Raw genomic sequence first — 14,787 nt, 5'->3', positions numbered from 1 at the left:
CCACCATCCGTGCGTGCAGCATATTTCACATTATTTGCATACTTTCCAGACAATATTGCATCGTTCTAATTTTAATATGTATATTCATCTTATTATTTATTATCAGTCATGCATGTTTTACACCTTTCAGAATTGGTTTAGCTTCTCAAGTGTTAATGAAAAAAAAAACAAAAAAAGATTATCATCTAGAGATAATTTCCATAAAATATCAAAAAAAAAAATTTCTTCTGGCGTCAAGTATTTTCACTCAACTGCCAGAAGTTCATAACAGAAGCCATGTTAGGCCACTGGCATAAGTGATATGGGAGGGAAAACTGACTCGGTAATTATTCATGAAATGCACCCTCAACCTCGCAGCTAATTCCTGCAAATAAGATAACGTTCTGGTAAAAATTACCCCAATAAAGAATAATTTTGTTTTTCGTTCCTGCCACATACTCAACGGCGACCAGAAAACACACTGCGTAAACCCATCATAAGACGTTTATTCCAGTCAAGAAAGTTCTTGAAGAGTAAAAGTACAAAAAAAGAGGGAAAATTGAAAAAAAAATAATAATAATAAAGGTTTATACGAAAAAGCTAAATTAAAATACACAGAAAAAAAGAAGAAGAAAAGGTGATGTAAACTGGACAAAATCCAATTTTAGTTAATTAACTTTATGAAAGATAATAAACAAATTCTCTTCGAGACGTGCAAAAAAGACCTTGGAGTAGTAAAGAATAAAAAACGGGGTCCTGGAAAACATTCATGATTAATTACAAATATCTATTTTACTTACGGGAATTAAAAAAAATCCTCCTCGATAATAATTGGGAAAACCTATTAACTCCCAGCACGCGAGAATATTAATTTCCACCAGGAAACCAAATGATGGCTCAAGACTTCGGAAGTGTTACTGAGGTTTCGTCATTTATTTTTGATTATTATTTTCCCCAAAACTTTGATAAATATTCGCGTTATACAGACATAAATGTATTTATTTACCATTCATAACATTTCAGTTGGTAAATCGGTAATGTACTTTTTAAATCACAGAAGCATAAGTGGATATTGATTAAAATTGTCTGATATTTCGGAACGTTTTTGTAGTATATGAAGTAAAGGCTTGCAAAAAGACCCCGAAATCAATATTTTAAAATAACTTTAAAATAATTTCATTCTATCGCCAATCAAATACATAAAATAAATATATCTGTGGTGTTTGATGTGAATGTATACGTGTCAGTTTTACCGTTGAAAATTTACATATTCAAAGATTTAGAAAAATTTTAAAAATTAAAATATTCATTCAATTTTTGCTAAGCAAGATTCTAAATATTTATAAATTCTGTGGTATTTTTGGTCAGAACATGATAACTCCTAAATCACATTTTTGTGATATAAGCATTTCCATTGTCATTTAAAAATCATTAATAAATCATACACACATATGCAAATGAAAATATCATACATCAGCATGTTGTTTAGCCATACGAATGTATTTGTGAATTTATCTCACTTCTAGTTTGATGTTATTTAACACCACTTAGTTATAATTGGTAAGACTTACTTTCAGATCAAAAAGCCATTTTTTTTAAGATATCAAATTCTTACCAAACACCATACATATAATAATAATGGCAATCGGTTTGTTTGTTCTTCCAAACTAAAATAAAACAACTAGTGAATTATAGTGTAATGTAAGAAATACATACAAAAAAAAGCGATTTTTGAACGTGATTTTCTCAGATTGCAGTTTTGAGCTCATCCGTAAGATAAAGAAGATGAAAAACGAGAACTGCGAAATCAAATTCTCTGAAATTTCTGAACTTCGACATGTGTTGTTAAAATGAACTTCAAAAAAGTGGATATCTAGTTATTCGTTATAATTTTGTGTGCATTTTTATTGTTTAGAAAATGTAAATTTTTAATATTTGAAAGTTTCACATGTTTTAAAATACTTCCTTTTGGTCAATTTCTAAATCTGCGGTTCATTTTACTAACACATAAATAACATTTTGGAATATCCAGAAATTTTGTTGTAGTTTTTTGCTCTTACGAATGTGGGATGAAGTTTGAGAAAATTACATTTTTGAAGTTTTTTCTCTTCGTTTACATATGCTACTGCAAGCATAAGAATAGCCGATCCGCGAAGTAGCCAGTCCCTTCACGAATCGGCCAATTTCGTTAATTATTGACCCAGCCAATGTCCAAAATACTGATATTGGCTGGTCAGTTTCCCGTCGAGAATTGACCGCACTACGGACTTTGGCAGTAACATATATATACACAAGTGGTGTATAAATATTAAAATTATAAAACTAACTTTTTATACAGTCTCCGTGTGTGCCCACCACCCTATTATAGAGCTGTTGCGCGGTCTATCCTCATTCCAACAAAAACATTGCATGTTTCTAAGTACAATATTCCCTGCGATAATCGAATTTCAAAAACGGTGGAAAAGTGAGTAAAAACAACATTAATTTGGAAAAACCGTTTTATCCGCGTTTAACGCTTTTTTCCCACTTTTCCGTTTTTTTTCCTTCTTCTTCAAATTTGAATATCTCGGTGTATATTGCACTTAGAAACTTGGGATTTTTTTCTTAGCACCACGAATATAATATATGGTTGAAAAAAAAAATATATTTCTTGCTAAAATCATTCTTCTGCTTTTTCGAGACTTAATATGTCCTGCACTGGAGTATGCTATAAGATTTCGGAGACCATAACTACAGAGACATAGACTTGATTGAGGGGTTGCAGAAAAGAGTTATGACTGTCTTTGTTGGGATACGCGGGTTGAGTTATGAAGAGAAACTTCATTTTTGAATATGTTTAATTTGGAAGAGAACGCAGGTGTCGGAAGGGGAGGGGGAGATATGATCAAACTGTTCAAAATTTTCAACTGGATGGATACAATGGGTCATGAATATATAATATACCCCCAATATACTGCTTTGAAGAGGGGACACCAGTAACGATTGGTAAGGAACATTTCTAGGTTGTGGTATCGCAGGGACTTTTTCAACAGGGTTGTTGATATATGGAACAGCTTACCCTCGGGGTAGTAAATTAAAATGCAATTGACACGTTTACAAAGAAATATGATAAAACCGTTGGTTAAATCGAGGAGCTATCCATACAGGTAAGACAATAATTTTTTTTTAATGGGCATTGTATTACATTTTATCATGTATACAAAATGTTTAGTTATAATTGCATTTTTAATTGGGTTGCTGTATTTTATAAAGATATTACATCGATATTAGTTACTGGCATCTTTTTCAGACACCTCGTTGGACATTTCGTATGCTGTAGCCTTGTATTTGTATTTGAAAGAAAATTCAACTTCTTCAATTTATTTCAATTTATTTCTTCGTATATTTAAACTGACAAGTTTGTATTTGAGACTGGATGGAGATGTGGTCATATTTTTGTCACTCAATTGTTCTTATTAAAGCATCCTCCTCTTGTATCGCCTGCATATTTTATCAAGAAACATCTCTCAAAGAAACAATTAATTAATTATCTTTTCGACTTCGTTCCGGAAAATATTGAAGGATCGCGAATCCTGTTCTATCTCTAAAGTTATGAAACAACTCATAACGAGTTCAAGAGAGTTGATGAAGCATAAGCAAGAGGTTAATTAGAAAATTATGGGGAAAATATTATTTAAGACGTGCAGGTGGCTTCACTCCAAAAAGGGATTACCAAACTGTTCTCATATAACATAATTAAGCGTAACGTTGCGCAATAGCTGAAGTAGAAAGATGTTTTGAGAAGAGATGGGACAGTAGAGACACGTGGACACAGACACGCTCATCCCATTTTCAGTTTCAGTAGAATATTTTGCACACAATATAACAGCTCATTTTAAATTTTAATTATATCCTTTTGGTGTACATGCTAATGAAATATGAAAAAAAAATGTTTGCAAAAGTACTTAAAGCTGAGTAATGTTTCAAATAATCCAGTGAATGATACCCCTCATTTATTGAACTCGTGTATGAATATTTCAACTTCGATTACATTACTGTTTCCCAGGGTAAAATTGGATGCTAGCGTTATGTCCCTGGTTGTATATATGTTTTTATTTCAATCGGAATTTTTCGATCTAAGCATCTTTGTATCAACATTAACTGCATTTGCATTGTTTTGATCTAAGACTAATATGTATAGCCGAGAATCCAAGCGATAGCGCTCTGCTCCAGACCAACTTTTACGTACCGTTTGCTCTGCAGCTTGACCAAATGAATTGGGCGTAGCATGCCTTTCTGCGTTTAGAAGTGCATAATGACTCACCTTGGATGCAATTGTTCAGGTTCTACTTACGAGCTGGTTATTAGTAAAATTATTTCGAATGGGAGCAGACGATGAGATTTGGGAATTCTCATCGATGAATGGATTATATTTCCTGTAAAATGATCATCAAATGGTGAAAAATGCAAGTAGAATGCCTATTTTCGTGCCTGAAAAGATATCCGCTCGCTCTCTTATCCTTCCGCTTTCACGTGGTTTGATTCATCCTAGCCTAGGATATGCCGTTCAAAAGTCTCGCTTCAGAGAGCAACATGCCTACAACGGTACAAATATTCAATCATTACACTTGACTCATAGTTTGAAAAAATAGATGGCAGCACTAAAGAGCTCACGAACAATGTTAGATACGCACTCAAAGTGGTTGGTACACATGCACACTTTAGGCACAGCTCATTCGGTCGAAGATTGCCTCGTAGCTATATACCTCAGTTGTGCATTGTTTGATAGAAATAACGCTTTCTACACTGTGCTGTATGATTTTGGAGATCATACCTAATGACAGATATAGACTTGGTCGGAGAGGGGGGGGGGTTTCTGGAAAAAGCTACGCAAACACTTGTTGGTTAACAGGGATCGAACTATCACAAAAGCTAAACTCAACTTCTTGGATTATTTCATTTTTTTAAACATTGTATGCCAAAACTGTATCTTTCTTTTCTCTATCTATCTTTTTGCGAGGGAAAAAAAAAACAAACAATGATAACATGAACGCGAAATATCAAAATTAAACAATTTGGAAAAACGTTGCATTAAATTAAAATAATTAATCATCACTTAATCATTATTTATAAAAAAGTTTGGAATAATTTTATTGGGTTTGTAACTTTTATAGCAGCCTGTTAAAATTTTTTAGGTACAAAAACCACAAGAAATTCTACTAATTAAAAACTAAAAAATTCACTGCTTAACCGTAAACTAGAATACAGAATACAGTCAAACCTCGTTAGTGCGTCACCCTGTTAACACGTCACTCCCCTTACCGGGTCACTTTTTTGAAAGTCCCAATTGTCCTCAGACAGGAATTGGCACAGCTATGGCTTACTCCGTTTAACGAGTCACTCCGCTTACGAAGTCATATTTTTGCTCTTCTAAGAGTGACTCAAACTTAACAAGGTTTGACTGCAATCGTCCCAAAACGGTAGACAGGGGAAAATAATGGGTCAATAAGTCTATCTGTGATAATATTTCATAACTGTAGAAAACAAAATTATCAGAGTGATTTTCTAGATTAATTCAGAATGCAGAAAATGCAGTTGGATGGTCATTGAGCTTGATCTTCGAAGAATAACATTTAAAATCGTCTGTTATGTTGAAAAAACTGTGATTGGCTTGGCACTCATATTACCACAATGCACATTGTCTTTTTTTTTCCAAGGAAAATTTCTCCAAACATATTTTGATAATTTAACTATACACAAACACGTATGAGGATAAAGGACACAAGACGGAAGAAAATGAAATAAGAAAACAGAAGAGAAAAAAAAAATCAATTGCTGGATACACATGAGGAGAAAAAGAAGACAACAAGAAAATGAAGATAATGAGGAAGAAAGAAAGAATCAAGAAAAAGTAAACAGGAGGACAAAAAAGCGTGAGAATCTCGCCCGATAGAAGTCATACTTTTTGGTTGTAAAAACTAACTAACTTCCTAAACTATTCAGTTTGTACCAGTTGAAATGATATATAAAACTTTTTAATTCCTAATATCGCATCATTACAGGAAAACCGGGAATTTTATGCCCTTGGAAAATCTTACGAACTTCCGAAAATGATGCAAGTCCCTTATTTGACGTCACTGATCTAAACTAAATAAATTGGTATCAAGAGGTGTCAGGTGTATATGCACTCGTATATTTCGAATTCAGAATACCAAACTCACGGTTTTTCAAAATACTGTGGATGCGTGAGTACCCACTGCAACGCTTGCTCTGGCGCTTGAGAATCTCAATAATAAAAAATGCAAATCTAATACGTTGGGATCACCATGTCTATCTGTGGGCCATGAATCCAATAGAAAGCTCAAAAGTTGTAAGCTTCCAGTAATTCTGAAACTATGCCTTCCACAAATTCTGAGTTATCACCGATTCTGGAACTATTTCTCTCATTGATATTTTGTTTTTCTTAATCGGTTGTATTATTCATGAATTTTCAATAATTTTATTCCCCAATTTTTGTTATAATCAATTTTGAATTTATCGCAAGTACCGTTTTGGCCTTTCATTAAGTGAAAATTATCAAGAGTTCTGGATTAACTTCTTAAAAAAATATCCGTTTTTCATTATTGTTTTCCGCGTAGATATTTTTCACAATTCCTGTAAACGTGGGAACAGATGCGTTACCCGTTGACGTCTAATTTCATTACATCTCCCTACTAATAATCCACACTCCTATTCAACACAGACAACGTTTACTCATGGCAGGAAAAAAAATCCCCACACAAATACGAAAAGTGATACCCTGACGTTACGTGATGAGTAGAACCAACTTGGTGAATTATCATTTTGGTCATTAACCGATTTTTTTCAAGGCTGGTAGTCACGTTGGACTTCAGCTTTGAGTGGACTTTTGAGGGACTGAGGACAGTTTAGTCTCTTCCGTCTAACGAGTTGAACTTCGGTTAAAAGAGGGTATATGTTTTGCAGTAGTATTTTGATCTACCAAAAAAAAAAAGACTATTGGTTATAACGTGAAAATTACTACCAATTTAGCAATTAGCGCGTGATTATACTTGCATTTGAGAAATGTTCACGTTTCACAAAGAAGTTGGAACTCGAAGTACACGTAACTCCAGATTAGCGTAACTAGGGCTCTATTACTGAATACCCCCGTCCACCAAACCATCATTATTTTCTTTGATTAGGCCAAATCTCTCTTAATATCTCCTCTCCAACCCATCTGCTTCTCAGCCATTAATCACACACCAGTTATTGCACCGAACCTGTTTTGAGGGAAAACGAAAGTTTTTCCCTTTCTTTGTGGCGATTTTCGTTCTCTCACAGAATTCCATTTCAAAAACTAAAGAAGTAACAGAAAACAAATAAAGAAATGAAAAAGAAATAATGAAACAAATGAAGAAATGAAAAAGAAATAATGAAACAAATGAAGAAATGAAAAAGAAATAATGAAACAAATGAAGAAATGAAAAAGAAATAATGAAACAAATGAAGAAATGAAAAAGAAATAATGAAACAAATGAAGAAATGAAAAAGAAATAATGAAACAAATGAAGAAATGAAAAAGAAATAATGAAACAAATGAAGAAATGGAAAAGAAATAATGAAACAAATGGAAAAGAAATAATGAAACAAATGAAGAAATGAAAAATAAATAATGAAACAAATGAAGAAGAATGACAAAACAATTGAAGAAGAATGACAAAACAATTGAAGAATGAAGAAAAAATTACAAATAAGAGAAAAGGGAAATAGCAGAAATAGAAAAATAATATAATTATCAGAGAGGAAGAAGAAAAAAGAGTGGAATGAAACTAAAAAGAAAAGAATGAAGAACAAATTATAAAACAAATAAAAAAAGAAGAATAAATGCTGAAAAAATTAGTAATGAAGATATAATAACAAAACAAATGAAGAATAAATGACGAAACAAGTGAAAAAAGCAAGAATAAATGACCAAACAAAGAATGAAGAAGAAAAAATGGTGCAACAAATGAAGAATGAAGAAGAAGTAAAAGAAAATATTAAGAATGAAAAAGAAATGATGGAACAAAAGAAAGGAAATAATGCAGGATCAAGAGAAAACTAAAGCGGGGGAAAAAACAAGTGCAGCAGAATGTTTCCACTTAATACATAAGGGCTTGCAGTTATAATTTCCTAATTTATTACTTTAAGAAATATTACACCTTCAGCTTTCAGTTCATATCTACATGTAATCAGCAATTACATACACCGTGCTAATATATGAATTTCGAATAAGAAATTTGAAAATATTGAAAAGAATTATCCCCTCTACAAAAATTAAAATCATTCATAAGCAATTGGGAAAAAACAGATTGAAATTTACGAAAATGACATCACCCTCATTACACGTTTTATTTTCCACTAAAAAAATTGTTTTTCATAGTGTCATAGAGTTTTTCTTGTTACATTTGATACATGAATTCATAGGATTGCGAAATATAATGAATACAATGAAAAAACAAGTAAGGATGTTTTTTTTTCCTGTATTTTGAAGTAAAAAAACAACAACAGAAACAAAAAACATTATTCTGATGCTTTCTTTCCTGACGTACTTTTTCATACTCTTCAGAATTCGTTTTTTTCCCCAGTTTTTTTGGATTTTATATCATTTTATACTTTCATTTATGTTCAAATACATTTTTTTGTCGTTGTTTGTCAACGATAGCCATTCCTAGACGGGTGATCGGTGGAATCGTTTCAAGAAAACGGAGCAAACACATCATTTTATTTCCCTTCTCCTATTTTTTTTCCGGATACGGATTTCCGCCTCACCCGTAACACATGGGATCTTTTCACATCACCTGTTACTGACATCGCCATTCTTGTGAGATATATGTATATATGTATTCGCGTGTATTGTATGTTTGTATATATATATATATATATTCCATCCTCTTCCACAGTTCCACCGCATATCGAAGAAGATTTGACAAGTTCCGACACTGAAGTCAAGGAAGGCAGCGACGTCAACTTGAGGTGCGTGGCCACAGGCTCTCCAGCTCCTGAAATAACTTGGCGTCGAGAGGACGGACAGGAAATAACAATCGGTCGGAAAAAAGGTATTTGTTTGATGTGGCCCAAAAATGATTATACGACTTGTCCTTAGAGAAACGTCTGTCGAATTATTTTCAATTTCTCTGTTGCCTGTATTTTTTTTATTTTATTTTGAACTATATTTCTGAACAGTGATGCTTTCAATATTGTATTTAAGTAATGCAGTCGATGCCGCTTATTAAAATTGTCTAGAATAATGTTATGTTTCGGGAATTTTTCTCACTATTCCAAAGAACGGAACAGATCAATATCATAACATGGGAGTAGTAATTTAGTGTGCGGTTCTGGGCCGTAGAGAAATTTGTCATTCTCCATAGACGTTTCTACGGCCCAGTAACGTTTCTACGGCCATTTCACTACTACTCATGGGGGGAAATTTTTTTATATTTACCGGAACTTCAGATAATGTTATAATTTTTTCTTCCGCGATTTTTTTTTTTTTTTTTTGCGTATTCTGAAGCTGAGGTGTAATCAGGTTTATTTTTCCTCACTGGAAGTCATCGTTATCAACCGTCAAGGTCATGTAGGAGGTTACAAGGTGTTCTGTAATCGCTCTTATTAGCAAACATTTCCGTACTTAACTTCACAATATGTAGAGTCATTGTAATCCATCTACGTGTGAAGCTGCTTTTGCAATGGCCTTGCTATAGTTAAATGTGTAGGAAAAAAAGCCATTCCTTTCGGTTTTTGATGAGTTTCATTCAGTTGAGCAGATTGAAATTTATTTTTCCGAGAACATTTTTTTCTTTATAGGATCTAAACGCATTGTGCACATTAAAAAAATATCCTGGCATCATTATATATACAATGATTCATGCAAACACCTCACAATCACTGAATAAGATGGCAGATTTCAGTTTAAAGTGGGGCAGGCTCCTGTTTTAGAAAAAAAAACAGGAAAAAAAAGGAATGATTGTGTGTATGCTATGCAATCAATAATGTAGTAAAGAGAATCAGAGTTCCCTAGTATTACCAATATCAGTTTATCATACATGCCGTTCGACTGAACGAGATGTATGGTCAACGTACTTGACGTATGGTCAACGTAGACGGGTTTTTTTCGGATATAGTTATGACTATTGTTAGTAAAAACCCCCGAGTCCTGATACGATCACATTAGGCGGTGTGGATTGCATTGACGTTGAGCAACCAACGTTAACCAACGATTTAATCCTCCATCCAACAAAATTATTTTTAATTATCCATATTAGAAATTCTTCTTCCCCCTTTTAAATGCTGCATATACTTTCATAAAGTAGGGTTTATTAAGTCTTGTCAAACCCCGTTGAGGGGTTGGGGAGGGAAAATTGGAAAAAAATATGTATGTCATAGTAAGCGGAGTGACCCGATAAACGGAGTAAGCGATGTACTCGCTACTTCCTGCCGCTCCCCTCCCCCACCATTGATGCATTTCTGCTCACATAACAAACTTTTCATTATTCACATGAGTTTAGTCTTAGGAATTTGTCAGTTTAATTTGATTTTTCAATTTATATGATGAGGTCTTTTCGATTGAAGTAGACTTTTTATCGTTTTTATTTGAAAGCTATTCCCGTAATTAATGATAGAGAAATAGTTTCAGGCAATCAAAATGTATTGAAAGAAATGAGAATTACATTTGTTTGAAAGTAATTATTGGTCTTAATTAAAAGGAAACAATTATCTAGATTCCAAAAAATTAAAAAAAAAGATCAAACACTAAAATTTGCCGTTCATCTTTTTAAATATTATGAATAATTTCGCTTTTGTAATCATTTCTTGATGAAGAAAACATTATAGATGGCAATAACTACCGGAACATTATCGATGGTATAACAGTATGAAAAACATAATTTTCATGACTTTCATGTGACTGCCTAACTCGTCATTTTCGAAAAAAAAACAATTTGTAGAGTCTTCAAAAGCTACGAATTTGAAAGGAAAGGATATTTGGTATATAAAGTATTTTTAATGCCAAAAAAAGTGAAAACCCGACTTTAGGGCAAAATTAGCCATACTTGCTGAACCGTCTTAATGCATGCATTCACCTGGGAATACCCGGAGGCCACTGGTGCATATAAAAGCCTCGTATCAATAAGATAAAAATTAAAAGGAATAATAATGTTTAATTTTACAATGTGTCCTACAAAATTATAATTTATCGATGATCGATAATTGGAGTTAAGTGAGGGGGGAGGGAGTGCATGTACATAAAAATTAGGAGTCTTTGTCTTATCTTGCCGAAGACCCGTGTGGGGGGCATGTTCTGTCAAACGCAAATCGGATTTATCGTATATCGGATTTGTCGTGTTCATTGCATGAAGAGTTTCAGATTTCTAGGAATATTTTGAAGGAGTATTTCTACAAAATTGGTCCTTTAACCGTGGTTTCCAGACGCATAATCAGGAGTTCAATGACATGAGAATGACGATCGGTAATTCAAAAAAAAAGTGACCCGGTAAGCGAAAGAGATGTCACCGATTTAAAAGAGGTGTCAACAGTGCAAATTTCGTGCAACTTCTTTTTGTTTTGTGAAACAAGCAAACAAATTTTCTAATTAATGATGTAAATGAAAGGTTATTTGTTCTTGATTTTATCTTAATATGAAGACGGTAGATTAAATATGGAAAAGTATGAGAACTTGATGAAATTTTTGCCAGTCGTTTTGAAAATTTATTGAGTATAATATTGCTTAAACGTAATAATTTAGAAAGTTTCCATTTCCGCTTATAAAAATTAACAGACACAAAAATATAGTCATAATACCAAAGCACGTGCTGCAGTATTCGTTGATAGTGATGATGATTTTCAGAGAAAATGATCTGGTTGGTCCATCCCTTCTTCGATGCCAAACGCTAGCTTCGTCCCAGAAACACAGTTTTTCGTAAAATCCATAACGCCAAGTCGGCGTGTGGCGAGAAAAATCAAGTTTTCACGATGTTCGTTGAGGTTTACGTTAGACGGGTCGTTTAGAATTTGCGTTAAGAGCGTGACGTCACTAACGGCTTTGTTGTATAACTACTGCAGTGTAATAGACTCCCCCCCCCTCCTAACTGCTATCTAAGTTGTGCCAGAAACAATGCGTATCCCTATTGAAACACATGTTGCAAAACATATAAGGAAATAACATCCATGTTAGAGTATGTAGTATCCTTGGCTAGAGTAAACATTCAAACATCATTTCCCAAGTTCTTTCTCTCCCCCCTCCCCACCCTCCCAAGAATTTGCACATTCATGTTTCTGGCATAAGAGGGACGATATATATTTCATACCGTTACGAAAAATATGTAAATAGTCATCATTGATTATGCTTTATTATTTGCCATTTTTCACCTATAAGTAATCGGTAATGCATTTTTGTAAACCCTCCACAATATAGTCAAATTCCGTTATAACGAACTCCAAGATAACAGAGAAATCACTTCGTTATAAAGGAATTAAAAGTTTTTGCATTGTTCCTTTGTAAATCTGGGGGATTAGAAACGTTTTCGTTAAAAAAAGATTTTCGTTGTAACGGAAAGCAGGATTCAATTGCACCACCAAGTTCGAACGTTTGGTGACAGCTTCCATTCAGCAACGTGATGATGCCAAACCGAAATGTAAATATATCACTCGAATCGTCAAGATCATTCTAGAAGGTCTGTTTCACCCTTATAAGTAGCACCACTGAAACGGATGACAAGACATATTTGTCAATCGCATTCTATCTTTAGGTCACGTTACGTCAAGAACTCTGTTTGTAAATAGCTGTTCTGTGAATAAATCCGTGACTTACTTACTGCATTGTGTTTTGTCCTCGGTTCATTTCAAGGACTTGCGTGATGAATTATCCGGGACACTACTTCTCATGATTTGGACTCCTGACGTCATCTCCTGATTATCAATATAAAGCCAGTCACCCTTCATATCATGCTTCCAAACGAGTATTCAGGATGAGTCCGGAGGGGGCCTGTATTGAAATAGATATACTACCTGTTGGGTGACTATACAGTTCATCCATGTCTTTTAAGAAGGCAATCATATTTGAACGAACTGCTGTTTTTTTACTATAAGAACTCTGTTATGCGCGCCACTCAGCTAAGCACCCGTGCAATAAGAAAATGTAGCTCTCTTTCGAACATTACGATATTAAATTTTAGGTCGATAATGAAGTCAAAATAACGAGGAACTAGTGAAAGGAAGTAGAAAAATACTATTATTTCTGTAAATAAACGCCGAAACGAAAGCAAACGTGATTATAGAATGTTTTGGAAATGGAGTAATAGGAAATCATTCACGTATTGGATTCTCAAAACATCTCATAAAATGTGTTTCTCTTTCATGTTCGAGAAACTAATTAGTTTTTCAGGACTCTATTAGTCACTTTCACAACACATATATAACTCGTACTTTCTTTGGATAAAAAAAAAATAAAAACAGGAATATGCATCTCAGTTCAAGTTTAATAATGTTTGGATATACTATTTGAAATTTTGTTAATGTATACGACTATGTGGTAATGCATATGTTACAGTAAATTAGATAAATCTTGTACAAATTGTACGTAATAACAGTTTATTACGCATAATCACCGAAAATTTTGTTAAATTTGATAAATTTCCCAAAATTGATCAATTTTACCAGTGATTATGCATAGTACTCACGCCAACGATGCTTGGGTGTTATGCATATTCGCCGGTAGAAACCGATAAATTTATCAAACTACCCAAGGATATTGGTAAGTATGCATAATGACTAGTTATTATGTATAATAACCAATTTACCAATTTATCACATTTTTACCGTAGCATATGTATTTTCTTTGCAGTCACTTCCTTGAAAGGGTCTGAGCTGAATATTACGAATGTTGGGCGTCTGCAAATGGGAGCGTATCTGTGCATCGCATCCAATGGAGTACAACCATCTGTCAGCAAGCGAATAGTACTAAATGTGAATTGTAAGTAGAATTTGTGAATGATTATGAATTAGATGTGCATATGCAACCCTTACCATTAACGCCGTAGCGTGCGTGTTGTTCAACACATCCCACTCTTTATAAATTGCAATCTCTCAACCTATACTTATGAACTCTTTCATTCCTAATTCCAAAGTAGATATTTGTATTATGCTGTTAAAAACACACGCTACACTTGGTCACAAAGTCATTTATTGATAAGAGAAAATCTGTAGCAACTCGAACAACGTAGCCAGGTGATTTTCAGAATAAATCTCAAAAATAGGCTCAGCACAAACTACCGTTCCTGTGAAGATGAAAAGCCATTTTTGTTGTGAGAAAAGTTTCAGAAGAAATTCTTGAACGCAACGGTAACGTAAATGATAAAATATACCTCAGCGATTATGACACGACACCTACTCTACATACACAATGTGAGCGAGCGGTTTAAAGTAGCTAAGAAACCTCTGGGTACGGTAAAGCTTTTACCGTGCAGGGACAACATATATCGGCCTAGAGTGGAATCGAGAAATGTGTTCGAGCTATTTATCCCTTCTTTTTGAAACTCCGGTTGGTAACCCTATGAACGGAAACATATTTTTAACCTTTCACCTCAGCATATTTATACTTGTTTGCAAGGGTTCATGTGAGCTTCATCTAACCAGAGATGAGAGGGATGACTTACATATTTATATGCAAGAATCCCGCTTAGAATTTTCATCAACTCACTTGCTTACTCATCACTGGAAATGTCTCACCTGCTGTTATATCCATTTAAACTGCATAGACAGAAATTGTTTCTACAAGATATACTGAAGACTGGA

General features: G+C 33.8%; 1 protein-coding gene across 1 annotated transcript in view; it reads left to right on the top strand.

Moving 5' to 3' along the window:
• Positions 1-14,787, top strand: part of LOC149071766 (neurotrimin-like) — a 154,606-nt gene that overhangs the window by 120,770 nt on the left and 19,049 nt on the right. The window contains exons 4-5 of the mRNA XM_089247705.1: positions 8,901-9,056; positions 13,838-13,966. Of these exons, the coding sequence (XP_089103831.1) occupies positions 8,901-9,056; positions 13,838-13,966 (285 nt within the window). The remainder of the gene's footprint in view (positions 1-8,900; positions 9,057-13,837; positions 13,967-14,787) is intronic.

The sequence above is a fragment of the Pholcus phalangioides genome, unplaced genomic scaffold, assembly GCF_987345545.1.
Source record: "Pholcus phalangioides strain wild (caught in Gottingen) unplaced genomic scaffold, Ppha-v1.0 ptg000018l_1, whole genome shotgun sequence".
In the NCBI taxonomy this organism is placed as follows: domain Eukaryota; kingdom Metazoa; phylum Arthropoda; class Arachnida; order Araneae; family Pholcidae; genus Pholcus; species Pholcus phalangioides.
The sequence above is the reverse complement of the archived record's forward strand: the minus strand, read 5'-3'. Positions and strand labels throughout refer to the sequence as shown.